The sequence below is a fragment of the Carcharhinus amblyrhynchos genome, chromosome 12, assembly GCF_965287045.1.
Source record: "Carcharhinus amblyrhynchos chromosome 12, sCarAmb.v2.hapA, whole genome shotgun sequence".
Taxonomy (NCBI): Eukaryota; Metazoa; Chordata; class Chondrichthyes; order Carcharhiniformes; family Carcharhinidae; genus Carcharhinus; species Carcharhinus amblyrhynchos.
In genome coordinates, this window is record NC_137335.1 from 1,646,752 (window position 1) to 1,668,922 (window position 22,171).

The 22,171-nt window shown below is 40.5% G+C and overlaps 1 protein-coding gene across 2 annotated transcripts in view; it reads right to left on the reverse strand.

Moving 5' to 3' along the window:
- Nucleotides 1-22,171, reverse strand: part of vps54 (VPS54 subunit of GARP complex) — a 66,410-nt gene that overhangs the window by 33,145 nt on the left and 11,094 nt on the right. For both annotated transcript variants that reach the window (XM_080199963.1, XM_080199964.1), the window contains exons 3-12: nt 21,542-21,783; nt 21,126-21,213; nt 19,466-19,500; nt 18,380-18,520; nt 15,735-16,120; nt 11,933-12,056; nt 7,967-8,074; nt 6,270-6,325; nt 5,344-5,440; nt 4,251-4,594 (exon numbers count right to left, since the gene is read on the reverse strand). In XM_080199963.1, coding sequence (XP_080056089.1) covers nt 4,251-4,594; nt 5,344-5,440; nt 6,270-6,325; nt 7,967-8,074; nt 11,933-12,056; nt 15,735-16,120; nt 18,380-18,520; nt 19,466-19,500; nt 21,126-21,213; nt 21,542-21,783 — 1,621 coding nt within the window. The remainder of the gene's footprint in view (nt 1-4,250; nt 4,595-5,343; nt 5,441-6,269; nt 6,326-7,966; nt 8,075-11,932; nt 12,057-15,734; nt 16,121-18,379; nt 18,521-19,465; nt 19,501-21,125; nt 21,214-21,541; nt 21,784-22,171) is intronic.

Below are 22,171 nucleotides of genomic sequence, written 5' to 3' on the forward strand. Positions count from 1 at the left end.
TCCAACGCCAGCATTCCCACATCATGACATAGAGCCATGCATCCCATGCAATTGCCAAGGAGACCCAGTGAAAAGATACACATTAGATCAGAGTTGAGGAGGAACTTCTTCACTCAAAGGGTGGTGAATCTCTGGAATTCTCTGCCCGTTGAAGTGGTGGAGGCTACCTCGCTAAATATATTTAAGTCACGGGTAGATAGGTTTCTGATAGACAGAGGAATTAAGGGTTATGGGGAGAAAGCGGGAAAGTGGAACTGATCCACTTCAGATCAGCCGTGATCTTATTGAATGGCGGGGCAGGCTCGAAGGGCTAGATGGCCTACTGAGCATGCATCTTGAGGAGAATTGTTTGGTAGAGCAGACGCAGCACGGTTTCGTTAAGGGGAAGTCATGTCTGACGAATTTATTGGAGTTCTATGAGGATGTGTCTAGGGCAGTGGATAGAGGAGAGCCGGTGGATGTGGTGTTTCTTGATTTTCAGAAGGCGTTTGACAAGGTGCCTCACAAGAGGTTAATGCAGAAGGTCAGGGGGCATGGAGTTGGGGGTAGGGTGTTAGCGTGGATAGAGGATTGGCTGTCAAATAGGAGGCAGAGAATGGGGGTCAATGGGTGATATTCGGATTGGCAGATGGTGACTGGTGGAGTGCCCCAGGGGTCGGTGCTGGGGCCTCAGCTATTCACCATTTATATAGATGATCTGGAGGAGGGAACCGAGTGTATGCTGTCGAAATTTGCTGATGACACCAAGATTGGTGGAATGGCAAATTGTGCGGAGGGTGTGGAGAGTCTGCAGAAAGATCTACATAGGCAGGGCGAATGGGCCAGGAACTGGCAAATGGAATTTAATGTTGGCAAATGTGAGGTTGTCCACTTTGGTAGGAATAATGGTAGGAAGGACTATTACTTATGTGGCGAAAAACTGCAGCAGGCGATGGTGCAGAGGGACCTCGGGGTCCTTGTGCATGAGTCGCAAAAACCCAGCCTGCAGGTGCAGCAGGTGGTCAGGAAGGCTAATGGGATGCTGGCCTTCATAGCGAGGGGGATTGAATATAAAAGTAGGGAGGTCTTGCTGCAGCTGTATAGGGCATTGGTGAGGCCACAGCTGGAGTACTGTGTGCAGTTTTGGGCGCCACACTTATGCAAGGATATTTTGGCCTTGGAGGGAGTGCAGAGGAGGTTCACTAGGCTGATACCGGAGTTGAGGGGGTTGAACTATGAGGAGAGGCTGAATAAACTAGGCTTGTACTCGTTAGAGTTTAGAAGAATGAGGGGAGATCTCATTGAGACGTATAAGATGATGAATGGGATGGATAGGATAGAGGTGGAGAGGCTCTTCCTGCTCAGAAAGGACAGTAGGACTAGAGGGCACAGCCTCAAGATAAAGGGGGGGCGGTTTAGAACAGAGCTGAGGAGGAACTTCTTCACTCAAAGGGTGGTGAATCTCTGGAATTCTCTGCCTGTTGAAGTGGTGGAGGCTGCCTTGCTAAATATTTTTAAGATGCGGGTTGACAGGTTTTTGGTAGATTAAGGGTTATGGGGAGAGGGCGGGAAAGTGGAACTGATCCACTTCAGATCAGCCATGATCTTACTGAATGGCGGGGCAGGCTCGAAGGGCTAGATGGCCTACTCCTGCTCCTATTTCTTACGTTCTTATGTTCTCCTGCTCCTATTTCTTACATTCTTATGTGATCACAGATCCCCTGTTATTCTTTCTACTGTCTTCATGTTACCTCTTACTAACGTGCCTTTTCACAAACATACTCTCACAGCGGCACAGTGGTTAGCACTGGATAAAATTACTGCAGATGCTGGAATCTGAAACCAAAAGAGAAAATGCTGGGAAATCTCAGCAGGTCTGGCAGCATCTGTAAGGAGAGAAAAGAGCTGACATTTCGAGTCCAGATGACTGTCAAAGCTTTGACAAAGGGTCATCTGGACTCAATGTTGGCTCTTTTCTCTCCTTACAGATGCTGCCAGACATGCTGAGATTTCCCAGCATTTTCTCTTTTGGTTTCAGCGTTTGGCATTGCTGCTTCACAGCACCAGGGACCCGGGTTCAATTCCCGGCTTGGGTTACTGTCTGTGCAGAGACTGCACGTTCTCCCTGTGTCTGCGTGGGTTTCCTCCGGGTGCTCCAGTTTCTTCCCACAGTCTGAAAGACATGCTGGTTTGGTGCATTGGCCGTGCTAAATTTTCCCTCAGTGTACCTGAACAGGCGCTGGCTTGTGGCAACTGGGGGATTTTCACTGTAACTTCACTGCAGTGTTAATGTAAGCCGACTTGTGACACCAATAAATAAACTTTATACAGGTTAAGTAGGCAGCATTTAGCATCATTGTCTTGCAAAATGCTGGATCCCCAAATGAAACCAATGCACTGGGGCCTCTGCAGAGCACACTCTGCCCCCAGTGCAGAACCACTATTGCTAATGTGTGTGCTACATCCACTAGTTCTAGAATCTGAAATTATTTTATTTAGAAAGGAACTATGCATCATGTTTCATGAATAACATTTTGATGAATTTAAAGCAGAGTATTGTTCTTAACTGTAATATTGAAATTAGCCACCGTAACACAATGGTGCTTTTATATCAATTATTATATAATTGAAATACAAGAACATGAAAATCCATGAAGTTGGTGCATGATAAACAATTCTTCTAAAATGACATAGGAGCAGCAAATCAATTAATAAGGCAACAGAATTAGATATGAAAAAGGTATGGAAAGGAAGATTGCAATAATGGGCTTATTGTGAGTCCCTGAAGTCTGGTTAATGGAAAGCTGGAATAATCCACTCAACTCCTGTAAGTGGATTATCTTTTCTCTGTAAAAAGCATTCTCTTTACAATCAAATGGTCTGAAAAAAAGTACCATCAATTGCTTATCAGCACATTCTTATTCACATATCTCCTTCATGTTTCTGATGGTGGTGGAGCCCAGAACCAGAGGTCACAGTCCGAGGATTTGGGGTAGACCATTTCGGATGATGTGGAGACATTTCTTCACCCAAAGAGTGGTGAGCCCGTGGAATTCATTACCACAGGAAGTAGTTGATGTCAAAGCACTGAATGTATTCAAGAGGCGGCTGGATATAGCACTTGGGACGAACGGGATCAAAGATTATGGGGAGAAAGCACAATTAGGTTATTGAGTTGGACGATCAGCCATAATCGTAATAAGTGAAGAAACAGTTCGAAGGGCCAAATGGCCTTCTCCTGCTCCTATCTTCTATGTTTCCATGGTAGATCAGGCTTGAGGAGCTGTATAGAAACATAAGACTCAGGGATAGGAGTCCACCATTTGGCTCTTTGAACCTGCACTGTCATTTGATAAGATTGTGTGGCTTTTCCTATTTCTTATCTCCACCCAAACTGATTCTACGTCTTTCAAGCGAAGATACCCCACCACCCTCCTCTGGCTTATTCTATTTCTTACACTGGGAAATATATTACTTAAGCAAAATGACGACATATATTGGCCACGAAAAGGTTGCTGATTGTTTGACACACGTGAGCAGTACGTGTCTCTCATTTATTTTTTAAGAATTGACATGCGGTACTTTTAGAGGCTTGAACATTAGAGCAATGTAACTCAATCATGGGACAAAACTCAAAGCAAGGTAAAGCAACTGCTGGAAATCTTGGTGACAAACTCAGAGAAAGTTGAAAATATTCAGCGAGGGATCAGATTTTCCTCTGTGCGGAGGAAACTTTTACTGATTCCAACTGCTCCTGTTGATAAATTTCAGATATTGTTTCACACTGTTGGTATTAAAATATTCGTAATGAAATAATTAAATCATTAATTTGATGCCGTAATTCTACAGGGCTAACAGGCTGGGGATGGGATTAACTGAACTGATATTCCAAAGAGCTGCTGCAGCTATGAAGGGTCACACGCTCTTCTTCTGTGCAATAACATGGAAACATAGAAGATAGGAGCAGGAGGAGGCCATTTGGCCCTTTAAGCCTGCTCCGTCATTCATTACAATCATGGCTGACCATCCAACTCAACAGCCTAATCCCGCTTTCTCCCCATAACTTTTGACCCCATTCGACCCAAGTGCAATATCCAGCCTCCTTTTAAAAACATTCAATGTTTTGGCAGTTTTGTAAGTCATCATAATTTCAGTTTCCATATACAGCATCTCATATTAGTGATGTCAGGAATTAAAATGAGGAAGGGAAAAGTTAACTGTTACAAGCACTGACTCTTTCAGAGGTGTGATATGTACAGAGCAGAACTTACATGATTTCTAACCCTCCTGGTGTGGCTGAAGATGATGTTTGCTCCTTACTGGAGGAGGAATCAGTGGCACATTCTGCTTCTGATGTAGAGTCACTGCCACATGGGTCACTGTTTTGGTAAGCTGTCCTCTGTGGCTCGGTTTCTACTCCGGGTGAAGATAGTTCTCTCTCGCTGTATGCATCACTGATAAACATGCCTTCGTGAGTCAAATAGGCCACTTCTGTATCCAACGTATGACCCAAGCCAGGGTTCTTCTGACTACAGATAGCTTCCATTTCCCTGCTTTTTCCCCGATTTTTATCCAATACCAGGAAAACGACATTACGAATGGTACTTACTGTTGCCTGCGTAAGGTTTTAGTGACAAAAGCACAGAAATCAACACTCTTTGAGCAATTGTATTATTGTCTACTTCTATATTAATTTATAGAATCATAGAATCCCTACAGTGCAGAAGGAGGCCATTCAGTCCATCAAGTCTGCATTGACCACAATCCCACCCAGGCCCTATCCCCTTAACACCATATATTTACCCTGTTATTCTCCCTGACACAATGGGGCAATTTACCATGGCCAAACAACCTTACCTGCCCATCTTTGGACTGTAGGAGGAAACCCACACTCACAGGGAGAATGTGCAGACTCTGCATAGACAGTCACCCAAGGTCAGAATCAAACCCGGTCCCTGACACTGTGAAGCAGCAGTGCTAACCACTGTGCCACATGGAAGTGATCAGAGAATGCACTCAAATTTCAGTGCCTAAAATGGTAATTCCAATATGCGATTGCAATTGTGAACATTATTAATAATGGGCAATTTTATACAGTTTACCCAATTACTGTCATTTTCAGCAACAATTAAGAAACAGAAAAGGATAAAATGCTAATTATTTAACTAAAATCTTCCTCATTCCTTGAACCCAACCAAACTCCACATGCAAACATCTTGTTGTCTAAACCTTGCCAGGGTCAGGTTGACGGAAGAACACCATGTATGCTGTCTCCTCAGTCAGGTCGTCCCTCCCTTACCCATGTTCCTCACCCCTAAGACAGATTTAGGATTCAGCAACATCCTGAACATGGTCAAGGCTTACCTTAACCCTCCTTAGAAAGTTAATAAAACTTGCAAAGATGTTTTTCAGAAGATCCAGCCACTGAGGAAAATTCAGCATTCTCATCTGATCAGCAAGCCTAAAAAATATCAATGGAAAAAAGCAAATTAGCAGCTCTTTTATTCCATTGAGTTTCCACAGGCATATACTGGGGACAGAAAGACACATGGCCACATACTTATCATAAAGGCTGCTGAAGTAAAGATCAGCAGGAGAGGGAGGGGGGGTGAGTAATTCTAGTTAGTTTGTCTAGTTTTAGAATCAGTAAGTAGTCTCACAACACCAGGTCAAAGTCCAACAGGTTTATTTGGTAGCACGAACTTACGGAGCACCGCTCCTTCATCAGGTGAGTGCCGCATGAGGTGAGTAGCACTCACCTAATGAAGGAGCGGTGCTCCGAAAGCTCATGCTACCAAATAAACATGTTGGACTTTAACCTGAGTGTTGTGAGACTACTTACTGTGCCCATCCCAGTCCAACGCCAGCATCTCCACACCACAGTTTAGAGTAGCAGCAACTCGGCTCACAGAATATCGATGTGCATTGCTAAAGCTTCATGCACCTTGAGTAACAGATTAAATTCTGGGAGTTTCCAGAACTGACTGCAGAACTCCAGGTAAAGTAAAGCAGAAACATGCTACAACGTGAAGATTGTAAGATTCTAGCAAATAACTACAAGGTTACAACAGTCCACAATAAAAGTACTTTGTCAAGTTATCATTGGTAAATCGTGACTTAATTTGCAAACTATAAAAAGGTATCTTCACTCGAGCTTTTCCCCCCACAAATTATATTACTTCCAAAAATATGCTCTTGCGCAGATGAGAAATCATTTAAACACATACTTTCATTTCAAATTTTTGCAAACTAGGTTATGTTATTTTGCAAAAAGTAGGAAATACACTCACTTCAGTACAACTTCTGTGTCGATTTCTTCCATTTGTGCAATAGTTTCAATAACACTCTAAAACAAAGAGATTTAATAACATCAAGCTTTTCAAAATGGAATTTTAGTACACCCACAATCATTGCACAGAAATATCAAAATGGTTAGCACTTTCAATTAAAAATTACAATAACTAGCAGTAGTAAAAGTCTTCAAATGCAAAGTACAACAAATGGAGTTAACTTCAGGAGAAAATCCATCCATGCAGACCAGCAAAAACACGCACATTTCACTTTCCCAAGAAACAGCATTCAAATATTAAATGATTTTGGTCCTCATTACCCACAGCAAATCCCTATGGCTTAGGTCACCCGATTTCCACATTCTCTACAGAAACAAGTGCCGTCACAGATCAGCAATCACTCATGGTGAACACTGTGGGTTCTTCGCTCGTGGCGAAACACAGCCCCCATCAAAGCAGTGCCCTGTTCATTTATGGAAAGACTTTCCCCTTTAATACTCCACCTTTTTGCAATAAAGGTGAACATTCCCTCGGCCTTCCTAATCACTTCCTATACCTGCATGCAAATCTTTTGCATTTCCTACACAAGGACACCCGGATTCCTCTATACTGTAGGATTCTGCACTCGCTCTCCATTTAATTAGGATTCTGCTTTTCTACTCTTCTCACCAAGTGGACACTTCACATTTTCCCATATTAAATTCTATCTGCCAAATTTTTTTGCCCACTCACTTAGCCTATCTTTATCCCTTCTTACACACTTTGTATCATCCTCACAACTTGCTTTTCTACCTATCTTTGTACCATCAGCAAATTAGGTTACAATATCGTTGGTACTTTCCACCAAGTCATTAACACAAATCATAAATAGTTCAGCCCCAGACAGTGATCCTTGTAATAATCCACTAGTTAATTTGCCAACTAAAAATGATCCATTTGTCCCAATACTGTTTGCTGTTAGTTAGAAATCTACGATCCAGTCAGCTATATAACCCAACATGGCACCTCTGGAGATCCAAGTACACTACATCTAACAGTTCCCCTTTATCTACCTTGCTTATTACATCCTCAAGAATTCTAATAAATTTTCCAAACACAATTTCACTTACATAAAACCCAATTGTATTATGATTTTCTAAATAACCTGTTACTACTTCCTTAATAACAGATTCCAGCATTTTCCCAATAACTAAAGTTTCTTGTTGTGTGTGTTAATAGAGATGTCAGCTGCCAGAACATTGCTCCATATACTGCTTCACACTATTTCACACAGCCTGGGAATAAGCCCAAAATAAAGCTGCCAGATTCTTGAAGTGTAGTGGTCATGAGAGTTTGCCTTGCGTTCATAACCAGCTGCATAAGCACCATACTGTAGTGGCTGGCAATGTTAGTACACACTATGGAGGTAGTTTTGTTGTGCAGACATAAAAAGCCATGAAGGAATCCAACAGATTGGATGCTTTTGAGGCATCCAAGTTTTATTCAGTAGTTTACAATAAACCAATGATTATTTCTTATAAAAATTGCTCTCCCTGGTTGTGTTTTGGTGATCTGCCCATTCAGCTCTTTTATGGAAGATGATTTTTTCTGTACAATGCCCAAGATATATGTGACCTGATGTAAAAGCTAAAGGCCAGATTTAAAACATTACAATAGCACCAACTCCTCAATCAGATACAACTATATATAAAGTGTACCTGTTTAATGATATTTTTTGCAGCTGTAATCATCTCTTCATGATAGATGTCCAGGAAATCTAGCTTTCTTTGTTTTAGCAATCCAAATACTAAAGATACCAGTCGTTCCTTAAAAAAATTAAATACATTTACTTAGTAATATAATCTTCCCTTGCAGCATCCAGACTGTATATTACACTTCTCAATCTTTACACCGTGCTTTCAATAGGATTGAATTTTTCTTAAATGTGTTAAGAAAAGCTGTGATTGAAAAATAAAAATAATTCATTGTGATTTGAATTGATTTATTGTTGTTACATGTATTAGCATACAGTGAAAAGTATTGTTTCTTGCGCTATACAGACCATGCATACCATTCATAGAGTACACAGGGAAGGAGAGGGTGCAGAATGCCAGGGCTTTTTTCGCCCAAGATGGAGCTAAAGCAAGGCGGCTTCTTACAAGCTGTTCCCAGCATACGCCCTAATTCTACCTTTGACTCTCGTTGGTAAAGAGTAGAGCTGACAATATTTGGAATTTCACTCCATTACGTAGTTTGATTAAATACAGAAAATCTCAAGTTAAACTCATTTACAAAGAAAAGTCATTTCAATTTGGAACTGTTCCATTCTGGTCATCTGCTCTGCAAACATAACCTTCTAAAAATCATGCTGGTGGACAACATTATCTGAAATAAACCATACATGTCAAAAACATATAAAAGGAGTTTGCACGTTCTCCCCTTGTCTGCGTGGGTTTCCTCCAGGTGCTTCAGTTTCCTCTCACACTCCAAAGGTGTGCGGGTTAGCTGGACTGACCGCACTAAATTGCTCCTTAGTATCAGGGAGATTAGCAGGGAAAATACATGGGATTACGGGAAGAGGGTCTGGGTGAGATTGTTGTTAGTGCAGGCTTGATGGGCCAAATGATACAAAGACAAATAGCGGGACAGGGGAAGTATTGAGGAAGCAGGGGGGCTGCAGTAGGACTTGGACAGGTTCGGAGAGTGGGCAAAGAAGTAGCAGATGGAATACATTGTGGAAAAGTGTGAGGTTATGCACTGTGGAAGGAGGAATGGAGGCATAGACTATTTTCTAAATGGGACAATGCTTAGGAAATCAGAAACAAAGGGATTTGGGAGTCATTGTTCAAGATTCTCTAAAGATTAACATGCAAGTCGGCAGTTAGAACGGGAAACGTAATGTTAGCATTCATGTCAAGAGGGCTAGAATACAAGAGTAGGGATGTACTTCGAAAGCTATATAAGGCTCTGGTCAGAATATTGAGAGCAGTTTTGGGCCCCTTATCTAAGGGAGGATGTGTCAGCCTTAGAAAGGGTCGAGAGGAAGTTCACAAGAATGATCCTTGGAATGAACAGCTTGTCGTATGAGGAACAGCTGAGGATGCTGGGTCTATACTCGGAGTTTAGAAAGATGAGAGGGGATCTTATTGAAACTTACAGGATACTGTGATGCCCGGATAGAGTGAGCATGGAAAGGATGTTTCCACTAGTACAAAAAAACTAGAACCAGAGGGCATAACCTCAGGCTAAAGGGATGATCCTTTAAAACAGAGATGAGGAGGAATTTTTTCAGTCACAGAGCGGTGAATGTGTGGAAATCTTTGCCGTAGAAGGTTATGGAGGCCAGGTCATTAAGTATCTTTAAGACAGAGAAAGATAGGTTCTTGATTGATTTGGGGAAAAGGTAAGAGAATAGGGATGAGAAAAACATCAGCCATAATTGAATGGTGGAGCAGATGCGATGGGGCGAGTGGCCTAATTCTGCTCTTATGTCTTATGGTCTAATTGGCCTCTTTCTGCATTGCAGGGATTCTGTGATTCTATGATACATTCCAGAGACTGAATGCTGCTTATCGTTGAACTGGATTGCATCCGATGTGTATTGGGTAGTTTAACAGATTAATTATGTGCTCAATGCATATTATTTAAGAATAACCATGCAAAGAAGATACTGGGGAGCTGCCAGTATACCCAGTACGCTGGGATTATATCCAGCACTCAGGAGGAGAGCAGGAAGTTAGTGAAAAGAATGGAAAAAACAATCAAGGTGGCAGTTAACACACAGGGGCGAGTAAGAAGTTATATGATCACCATTGCACCCTTTCTTAAGGGAACGCAGTAATAACACAAGCTTAAACGTTGTGCAAATCCAGGTGGTAAAAAAGTCATCTCGTTATATACAGCTCATGTCACTCAGTCATTTCATCAATCAATCAGGTGGACATTGGACATCAGCTCCTGTATCCACTGTATACTGCTGGCCCTCTTCTCTGTGTCAACTATAAGCACCCCCAGGTCAGAGAGAGAGAGCAAATTATACAATAAATTAAACCACCTCTACTGTATTCCTGACAACATCTTGAATCTGATGAGAAAAACTCCACTACACTGCAGTGCTTTTCCTTAGTGTGCACTGAATGTTTTTTAAATATTTCTGGCATTCTATTTTTAGAACCTGTAAATTATTGTCTCCCAAGGTTATATAATGTACGCCCACCCCCCGTGAACAAAGGTCCACAGCCAAGATTGTGAATCTTTTAAGCTGTCCTCCCCCACATCAACAACTTCTGATAAATTACATCTTTGTTACTGCAACCACTTCTTGAAGACAATGATTATAACGGAATACAATGACATTTTGACCATTTTCCAACAGGCATTTGTCAGTCCAGCACCAAATTACTGGCTGTCACCTTGTGAAACATTTCAGTAACTCTATCAACCTCACAGCAGTGTTGCTGGATATAAAATCCAACAGACTGAAGTACTTATATTGTCAAATCTCTGAAATAAAACTGAAGACGTGAAATATGACCAGGTACTGCATTCAGCCTGGCTACTGAAAAAACAAAAGGAGATATTCAAGCGTTGAAGAAATGCAGTGAATGTCACGCGGCTGAATTCTTAATATCAGGGGTCTAGATTCGGAGAAGACTGAGAAAACTTGGGCTTTTCAGCATGGAAAGGACAGGTGAACTTTAAGTGATATAAAGATAAAAATTAAAAGTTTCTTTATTGTCACAAGTAGGCTGACATCAACACTGCGATGAAGTTACTGTGAAAATGCCTTTTTGGAAGAATTTAGCATGGCCAATGCATCTAACCAGCACGTCTTTCAGACTGAGGGAGGAAACCAGAGCTCCTGGAGGAAACCCACACAGCCATGGGGAGAATGTACAAACTCCACACAGACACTGACCCAAGCCAGGAATCGAACCCAGATTCCTGTGCTGTGATGCAGCAGTGCTAACCACTGTGCCACCATGATACCCCTATCATTTACCCATCATTACATGGCAATGATGGGTAAAAATAGATAACTTATGTATTTGTATTCATTCTTATTAGCTTACTGAAGCTTCGTTCTGTTCATTTATTCACTGGAAGTGATGGCACAAGTCCCCAGTGCGGGGAAACAGCAGCCAAGTACCAGGACACACACACCTGTAAATAAAGCTCTGTTGTTTTAAATCCTCCATTGCTCCCTAGTGCCATTCTCCAAAATATAACAATAGCTTGGAATGTTACTTTAAGGTAGGAGTAGAACCAGAGGCAACAGTTTTAAACTTTTAAAGGAGAAATGTTGATATCAGGACATCCATCGTTAAAAAAGTAGCAATCAAATTTACAGCTAGTAAGAAATTACTCTGGAATCATTTAACAACCAAATTCTACAATATTGGGGAAGGGGAAACACTAGAATTCTCTGAATAGATGAATTGAGAAGGGGCAGTTGGCCTTCCTCATTTGTAATTATCTTCTGTTTTTGTCCAATAGCATCAGAGGTCATGAATCCAGCTACACACTCAACTTTACATCAGCAATTTTAAACCAATCGAACCTCATGATACAGATGCTCTATTTTCATGTTTACAGACTGGAATTACATCAAAGAACTTCTGCAGCTGGTTGTAAAATCAACTCAAATTTATAGTGTAAAAACTAAATTGAGTACTTTCACATACCTCCTCTAACAACTGATCATCCTCCAACGGTCTATTTAAGTCACTGTGAGCGTAGGTGGAGAAATCTGCTATCATCATTTTATCGATCAGTCTTTCCAGCTCGCACAGCTGTGAACCAAGGTGTCTGAAAAATGGAGAAAGTGCATCCTTATCAATACAAAATATTTCTGAAACAAATGTACCTCAAGCACAAATAAATTCACCAGAGATTTATAAAAGAAACTTCCCTCCCTATAACTCAATTATTAATAAAGTAATAAAACATGATCTGCAACTTCAATTTTAGTTTGCAATCTGTGTTTTGGGACAGGATAGTGCGCAATTTAGTGCATCTAATTACAAATGATTACTGATATGTATTTCTATTAGCATTGCACAATGGGCTATTCTAAAGTGGATATACAAGGTATTCACATGATTAAACCTGTTCAGATTTGATCCTCCCTATGTTGATGTGAAGCAGCTTTCCACACACTCCAAACGAATAGACTCTTTATTTTCAAACTTCCATTACGAGAACCATTGGCAGAAATCAAGAAATTCACAATAAATACAGAATTTGACAACTTATTGGAATTCCAGTTTTCTGTTTTATTGGCGCGATCAGCATAATAAATGTGCAGGAAGCAGCCTCAATGACCACAAACTAGAACCCTTATCTTTCAGCCCCATCCCCGAATTCTCAATGTGCAACTGAAGCATGGGATGTGTCTGATTTGGCAGTAACCTCTGGATAGTGCAAAAACAAACACAACTGGAGATATGTGGAAATTGAAAATAGCCAATGAAATTAAAATCTTAAAGGGAATGTACATAAGTATTTGGAAAATTATGAACAGTAGATGGGAAAGGCAGGCAATGTAACTGGACAGCTTTCAGAGACCTGCACAGTATAAAGGCCCAGAGGGTCTCAGTGAGCTGTACAATCCCGATCCAAGATTTACAATGCGGAAAATTACAGGAGCTTACTTGCTTTTGGGCATCACTTATTCCAAAAAAAAACTCAACAGTGGTGTTGTGGTAATGTCACTGGACCAGTAATCCAAAGGCCCAGGTTAAAGCCCTGGGTAACATGGGTTCAAATCCTACCATGGCAGCAAGTGGAATTTAAATTCAACAAATTCAATTAATCACTAGCATCAGTAATGAAACTACCACTGATTGTTGCAAACCCATGAAAATCTGCCATTCTTACCTGGTCTGGCCGACAAGTGATCCCAGACCCACAGCTCTGTAAGTGTGCATTCCCAGTCACTCCTACATCCCATTAAAAAACTTTAAAAATGTAGCCCGAGGAAGAAAGCAATGCTTATGTAAACATACACAAGACCACATCTTCATTTCTTTCAAACAGCTGGCCTTAATTCCCTTAAAAGACATCTACTCAACTCTTAATTACTTAGCCCTCCACTGTACTGAGTCACACAATCTGAGAAAATATCAAGGTCAGTCTCTGATATGTGGTGAGTTAATGTGCATTAAATGTACCAACTGGTTAGTGTCCATCTGACAGAAAGGAAAAAAATCAGAAATCACCCACAGATCCCGACTGTTTTCCAGCCCCTGCCAGAAAGTGCATGAATGTAGGAAAACTATCAGGCTTGGCTCTGATGTTTCCAGTCAAACAATCTACTGGCAGTCACTGGGACAAGATACAAGAATCCACGTTACCTGTGGAACCAACCTCCAGCACAAGTTTGTAGCGCTAGAAACAAGTGGGAGAAAATATCAAAAGGTGAGCATTTCTATTTATGTAGTGTATAAGGACATTCCCCTAATGTGTTTAATGCAAAGAAATATTAGAAAGCACTACACAAGAGGCAAAGAAAACTGACTAAAGTGCCACTGAGAGATTTGGTGATGTGAGGAGCTGCTTGATCAATGAATGGGTCTTTGGGACAATTCTTGAAGTTTAAAAAAGTCGAGGTTGAGGGAGAGAATGAACAACACAAAATTGCAGCATTGAAACGTTGCCAAGAACCACAAATCCATTTTAGTCACTTTACACAGAATCCAAAAGTTATCCTATCTGATATTTTATTTGGTGGTGACCTTACATAAAAATCGTGAATTATGGGAGCAAACATTATAAAGATCTCACCAACAGCAAAGTGGCAACCAAGCAGTTAATCAGTTGAGACAGAAACATTAATGAAGATACCTGGAAAACTTAATGTATTTCAGATGGCAGCATGACATCGCTAATATCTACTGGAATTGTCACAAAAAGTCTCAGTTTAACATCTGGCTAATGGGAGGGCACCTCAATAATCCACTGGAACATAATCTAAACTGCTTCATCACGTCCTGGAGTGCATCCTATACTTTACAATGCTCTGAATTGGCAGTGAGCCCAGCAAACAGGCAAACCTGGCAGACAATGCTTCATTCAGCATAGAAAATACGCCAACAAAGATCATACAGAGCAAAACCCTGTGCAAAATGTGCTGGGTGCAATTAGATGACCATAGTTAGAAGTACAGGATAGAGGGAATGGTGAAAGTTCTGAGCTTTGATAGCACCTTTGGTGGGATTGCTGGGTTAGCAGCACGGGGGAGGAGGAATTTTTTGTTTAGCAACATCATGGAAGGTATCCTGGGGTTTGGGTTAAGTTGTAGATTGGGTTAAGATGTAGCAAATTTGTAGATTTGCAGTATCGGATAATAGTGAGAGGAATAAAAGCAGATGCTGGAATCTGAAACCAAAACAGAAAACGCTGGAAAATCTCAGCAGGTCTGGCAGCATCTATAAGGAGAGAAAAGAACTGACGTTTAGGGTCCAGATGACCCTTTGTCATAGAGAGAGATAGGCTATTTAGCCTTCCAGACAGTGTATCGATTTCTCTGTGCTTCAAACATTCCAATCGTCAAAATCTTATTTTAACCAGTAGAAATTTCAGCTATTAGGGAGAAAAAAGCTAGACAACACAGCTGACTTCAGTTGAGTGTGATATTTCAATCTACAGCAAATTCATTAATTTCACAAGTTTTAGTCGCTCTGATACACACGCCAAACTAACTATCCAGTAAATAAATCGGTGCACTGAAATTCTACACTTGGATGCTTACGTTACAAACGTATTCATGCTCAGCTGTAGTAACAATGAAGGCAGTTAGTAGTATGCACAAGAATGCCCGAGGCAGAACTAAAAAGAAATCTTGCCAGTGTTTTCTTCATAGTTGAAGTGGACTCAGTTGATGGGTCACTTACATATAGTGTTTACACACTGAACAATTACTTGACAGGATAGCTTAAAAATAAATCATTTCCAGTATTTACCAAATAAACGATTACACAAAGACTTTGTGAAGTGATGGCAACTAACCCCCCCCTTCCCAGATTCAATGGACGCTCTGAATTTTAATCATGTGAGCCTTGGCAGCTGTGTGCAGTCTCTGTTCAATACATGTACATTTTGTGACCACATTCTTTTCTGCATTTTAAAATAGACACTTAATAGACTGTTACAACCATTAACTGCATCTTTCTGAACATCAGCCTACCTGAACTTGTGAGCTCTGATGTTGCCTCCCTTTAGTTTTAAATCCAGTTCCATGAAGCAGCTTCTCCAGCCTGACTGAATGTTTCTGGGTGGGGACAGGGCAGAGTCTCACCTGGCTCTGCTTTCTCTTTCAAATGATATTGGCCCTGCTTTGCATTTTCAACATTTTTCTGTTTTTATTACAAGAGTTCCTACATTCATATTTTTACTTTTTAATAGAGCTAAACATAATGAGAGGAACGTGTGCAGAAAATACACACAATAGGACTAAAGAAAAGTGAGCTTTGTATCATTACCTACCTGAAACTATGAATCCCTTGAAGCTCCTGTTGTAGCACCTCCTGTGTTGTTGCAATTAAGTCCAGTGCCCCAACAAACTCAGAAGTGGACAGCAATAACTGTACGGTAGGCTGTGTTTGGTGAACAGTGGCCATTAACTTTAGTTTATTATACATTTTTACACAGTTATTTCTAGTCACAGCAAGTCGTAATATTTGCAAAGATCCTTCGCACATTACTTTGTCAATCTGGGCAATTTTATCACGAAGCATTTTCACAGCTTGTGAGGTTTTGGTGAGGTAGTCCTGCAATTCATGTTGAGAGGTCATAGCATGGAAAAAGGCATCAGAACGCAGAGAAATCTGGTGCGCTATATTCACTTCCACTACATCCAAATAATGGGTTAACTGCAAAACAAAATGCATCATCCATTAGAATCATAACATTTACAATATAGAGATGGCCAGGGCAGGCTCGAAGGGCTAGTTGGCCTACTCCTGCTCCTATTTCTTATGTTCTTATGTCCATCACAACCACACTCTGAAATAATTCCTTATATACCATCATATTCTTTCTAATTTTCAAGGTGCTGCTTAAACTTTTGCTTTCCAGATAATGACTTAAGAACCAACAAACCTGGACAGTTAATCTGTTTTTCCTCATTTTACTTTCAGAAAATTTCGCTTTAATTTGGATACCTCTATCAGCTCCGCTGAACTATCCTGCTCCAGTGAAATCTCTCTTAGTAAATAAAAACCTTCATTCCCCAGCTTTACTGAATCTCAGCCGTGTTCTTTCCTGAAGCACAGCACCCAAAATTGGACACCATGTACTAGCTACACCCTAACCACAACTGGGCTTCCACTTGCTCTCCTTTCAGTCTAAGTTGTAAGTTGCACGTCTGGCACACAAGATGAGCTACTGTTAGCTATGGTTGGGTCATATTATGCACTTACTTGCCACAACCATCATTATTGTAGAATTGGAGACAAAAGATAAATATCTGGTACTTACGTTTTTCACTACCCAGTGCCTTCTTAAACTCATGTGGCCATTCACCTCTCACAAACGAGGGGAATCATAAACTTCCTGCTCACCAAGAGAGATCTATTCTGTCTATTCAGTAGCCTTTGTTTCTTCTTCTCTTTCAAGTTTATTTCCATTCTTGCCCCATGACTTACATCACTTGTTGTTGTAATGTCGCTCCCATTAAATTGACCAGGTGCATCCCATTCCCTGTCATAACTCTATCTGAGTGAAAATGGCTCCCTTGCCGAGGCATCACCCTCCACTTTTGTCAGAAAGGACTTCCTCAAAACTAAACCAACTACTTCTGTTCAGGAGCACTGATTTCACATCTGCTAAGGAAAATGGCTAATATGCAGTTTTTCATTTCCAAGAATGCTGGAAATAATTCTGAGATCCATAGTGAAGGAAGGGGAAAGCAAATTGATAATCTTTTAACACCAATGCTAATGGATAATCATTGGGTACAACATAGGTCTCCCAGATATTGAACATCTTCCACTTTACAATAAAAGACTTGGGTTTAAAAAGAAGTCAATGTAATGATGAAAATGGACCTCCTCCAATTTTGAGCACAAGTCCTGATCTTCAAAAGAGACAAGTCAGTTCATACGGAGGAATCTTAGTGCTAAATAAAACGGGTGAACAAGAGCCAGAGAGTTCCCTGAATTATAAATTTATAGTTAAATAGACTGCATGTAAATCTTGAGAGAATTTCCAGGAATTGGTCATGCACCTGTTCCCAAATGAAAATGGATACAGACAACAGAACTGACTGCAAATTAATTTCTGAGTATCCAATAAATCCAGTCTTTTAGCTTCTACTTCTGCATAACATTTGATTCAATTTTCTGAATAAGATAGTACGTTGGCTTGTAAAATACTCCTTAGTAGCAGTGCAGAATCTGCACACGGGGGAGGATTTTTATTTATGGATCATCCAAATCCTTAATGATCAGCACCTATCAGTTACCTACATTCAATATGTGATATTCCAAGCTGAAATTATACAAGTGAACTTCATCAACCTTCACACAGAAATGCAGCTAAAGGGCAACACAGTGGTTAGCACTGCTGCCTCACAGCTCCAGGGACCCAGGTTCGATTCCCAGCTTGAGTCACTGTCTGTGTGGAGTTTGCACGCTCTCCCCATGTCTGCGTGGGTTTCCTCCAGGTGCTCCGGTTTTCTCCCACAGTCCAGACGTGCGGGTTAGGTGCATTGGCCATGCTAAATTGCCCCTTAGTGTCCCAGGATGTATAGGTTAGAGGGATTAGTGGGGTAAATACATGGGGTTACAGGGATAGGGCCTGGGTGGGATTGTTGTCAGTGCAGACTCAATGGGCCGAATGGCCTCCTTCTGCTCTGTAGGGATTCCATGACATTATTTAAACTAGTTCTTTATAAAAGCAGCATGTTAATTCCACTATAATAAAAATGGAAAATGTTTAGTTGTTCAGACAGTGTCTATGGAGAGACAAACAGAGCTCACGTTTCAGGCCAGTAACCTTCTAAATTTACTGAATGGGTGATTGGGATCACTGTCAATTTCCACTGTCATAGATTTCTATATTTGAAGTAAAACAGAATACTAGGACAGCAGAAACCTCTCCAAAAACACACGAGCTGTTGACTTGGATACCTTTTCTTGCAATAACCTTGACGATGCTCCGTCACGAGCCCCCTTTCCACCAGCTCCATGTTGACCACTGAAATGTGACCAGGGCAAGACAGTAGAAAATGTTAGAGGATCTTCCAAAGCAAAGTCTGACTTCAGAAATATCTGCAAAGTATCAGGTAGAAGAAACAAAGTCATCATTTTCAAAATCTTTTAGTTCAATAGCTTCTGTTTAAGTAACAAATAATAGATAGTTGTGAGGGAGTTACAGGCCACAAGTAAATTAACTATTAGGTGACATTAAACATCAACACAGCTTATCTCCTTGAATTTAAAAACCGACCATGCCTTTTCTCTCCAAACACCACAATACAGCCTTAGAAGTTGTTTTTCAGTAAAGCACTCAATCTGCAGTCTAATTGTTGAGCAATTGCTCTCTCAAAGTACTCAAAGAACAAAGAAAATTACAACACAGGAACAGGCCATTCGGCCCTCCAAACTTGGACCATGCTGCCTGACTGAACTAAAACCCCCTACCCTTCGGGGGACCATATCCCTTTATTCCCATTCTTTTCATGTATTTATCAAGACCACCCTTAAAAATCACTACCATAGCCGCTTCCACTACCTTTCCTGGCTGCAAGTTCCAGGCACCCTACACCCCCTGTTTAAAACAAAATTTGCCTCATACATCTCCTTTAAACCTTTCCCTTCACACCTTAAACCTATGCCCCCTAGTAATTGACTCTTCCACCCTGGGAAAAAGCTTCTGACTATCCACTCTGTCCGTACCTCTCATAATCTTGTAGACTTCTATGAGGTCTCCCTCAACCTCCATTGTTCCAGTGAGAACAAACCAAGTTTCTCCAACCTCTCCTCATAGCTAATGCCCTCCATACCAGGGCAACATCCTGGTAAATCTTTTCTGTACCCTCTCCAAAGCTGCCACATCCTACTTTAGATTTGATTTAATGCCAGTAACATGGTATAATTTTTAAAGTAATTTCAAGGGAATAGAATGTGTTTATGGAATGCATTGATCAGGTCAGTTTTTACATATTTGTGAAATAAACTGTATTAGGGAAAGGGGTTGTGGATCTGGGGCTTTACCTTCGGTACTTGATCCAAATCAGTTCTGGATCTGTCTGCAATGAAATGAATAAGCTGTGTTAAATCAAAATATATCATTCAGGTGAATCACCCCACAATAAAAACATGAATCAAATTCAAATAACGCAGGTATTGATCAAAATAAAGTTAGATATGTCACTCAATAGTGTGATGCCCATTCGCTGGTACAAATCCATTAGAACAGGAGTAGGCCATTCGGCCCATCAAGCCTGCTCTGCCTTTCAGTGGCTAATCATCTATCTCAACATCACTTACCCAAACTATGGACATATTCCTTGATGTCATTGGTCTCCAGAAATCCATCGAGCTCTGTTTTAAATATGCACAATGATTGGTCCCTTCTAGGGTACAGAATTCCAAAGGATCTTTCAAAACAATGAGATTCACTCGACTATTTGACAAAAAAAATACACCTCGAGGTGAGCTGGTGGTGTAGTGGTAATGTCACTGGACCTGTGTGTGGGAGAGGTGGTTGATCTCTATCACAGAGCTTTAAACATAAAAGCAAATCAAAGTCAAAAGAAACAGTGGAGGGAATCATAGAATCCTAAAGTGCAGAAAGGGGCCATTCAGCCCATCAAGTCTGCACCAACCACAATCCTACCCAGGCCCTATCCCCATATCCCTACATATTTACCCACTAATCCCTCTAAACCCATGCATCACAGGACACTAAGGGCAATTTAGAATGGCCAATCAACCTAGTCCACATATCTTTGGACTGTGGAAGGAAACCGGAGCGCCCGGAGGAAACCCACACAGATACAGGGAGAATGTGCAAACTCTGCACAGACAGTGACCCAATCTGGGAATCGAACCCAGGTCCCTGGAAGTTAAATAAAGGGAAAGTTTATCTAATATCAATCCTGAGGGACCAACAGTTTAAATGGAACAAGATGTATAATGAAAGCAGTACCAAGTGCAATCAAACTTCAGGCAAACAGGTCAAAGAAAGAAACAGAAATATGTTTTAAAACTAAATAAGAGAGAAGTACAAGTCAACTGGGGGCCATAAAGTATGTCTGATGCAGGATGTTTAATAAAGGTGAAATTGGGTTTATTGGAAACATCTTATAATTGGGAGAAGATGGAAATAAAGACACTGGCTCAGACAACAGCTGAAACAGATCAAATAGTAACTGTGGTTGCATGAATATCATGCAGAAAAACTAGAAACAGCAGACCAGTTCAAAGGACCACATTTACATTCTTGTTTCTAACAAGCCTGTCTTCTTGAATGCTGGGTGTAGCACAGGCAGCTGTCCAAAATTTAAACAAAAGGTCAGCTGTGTTAGGAATGATCAAAACATTATCCCAGATGATGCCTCTCTTTAACGTGCTGCATTCAAACACAGGCTGACTTTTCCAAATTAATTTAGATACAGTCTGCATAAAATGTCCAGGATCCTCATAAGTTTCTAAAAATTATTAAGTTGTGATGTTTTTATACCAAAACTGCAGATTTCCCTGAAAAAGATTTTCAACCCCTGGTCTAACACAACTGGCAAGTCAAATATCTCTCTCTTTCCTACAGCTCAATGTTAATGTGCAGAAACAGTGAGTTCACAGCTTTGAAAAACAAATGCCCTGATTTTTTAATCAAATATTTAGTGAAGAAATCTAATGGACACGCTCTTACCGTGGCTGTGTACAACAGGTGTAAGTGTTTGATCTAGTCCATCCTTAAGTGGGCATGTTTTCTTGCACTTCTCATGAATCTTTTGTCGCTAGCAATGAGAATCATATTAAATGAGATGAACTGATTCCAAGAAACAAAGTTCACAACTTAAATTATTAAAAGGGTAAATGGTGTAGATGGTGATAAGAATTTTCAGCTGTTTTTCTGATTTAAGACTGGAATTGTGGAGTTCAATTCTTTCAAGCAAGCAGTCTTCGTTAACATCTTACAACGTTTTTCAAAAATATTGCTTTTTAGAAAGTTAGAAAGGTTGATTTAGGAAGGTGTATAATTACCAATAACTAATGCTTAAAGATATAGTGATGTTTAAATTACGATGTGTTACAAAAGGCTGAAATGATGTTACCAATCCTTACAGAAGTCATTTCCTGTAGGTAGGGTGCAAAGTGTTCCTTGGTGATTGTTGGGAGGTAGAAGGAAGGCATAACTTCGGTCTCCGTAAAATCCATTCCCCATGTTTTAGTGAAGAAATCAGATTCCCTTTTGGATAACCTGGGGTCATTCAGCGCTGCTGGAAGGTTCACTTTGGAATGATAAACAGTCCACCTATGCTGATCTGCCACCACTGACGGGCTATCACATAAACTGCTGGAATCTCCTGTAAAGACAGAATACATTACACAAATTCTAGCAAATAAAGAATTTGAATAATATTATATAAAGCCACCAACATTATTGCATTTTAACAAGAAAGCTACAGCCATGTTTCAAAGCATGTTTTCTCCCCATACTATACAATACCATTGGGAAGAATGCAAATGTCACTGGATCCTAGTGTTAGGAGACACTAAAATGGAAGGTAACAAGACCAGATCATACAAATATATACAGGTTACTTTATCAGAAATTATTACATTTTATCTCTCATTGGGATCATTTCAATATTTGGAAACTAATGAGCATGAATTCATAAATTATTAAACCAGTATCACTGTGACCGTGAAAACATTCATGCTTGTGTTCCTTCGGCTAGTTTTATTTCAAGA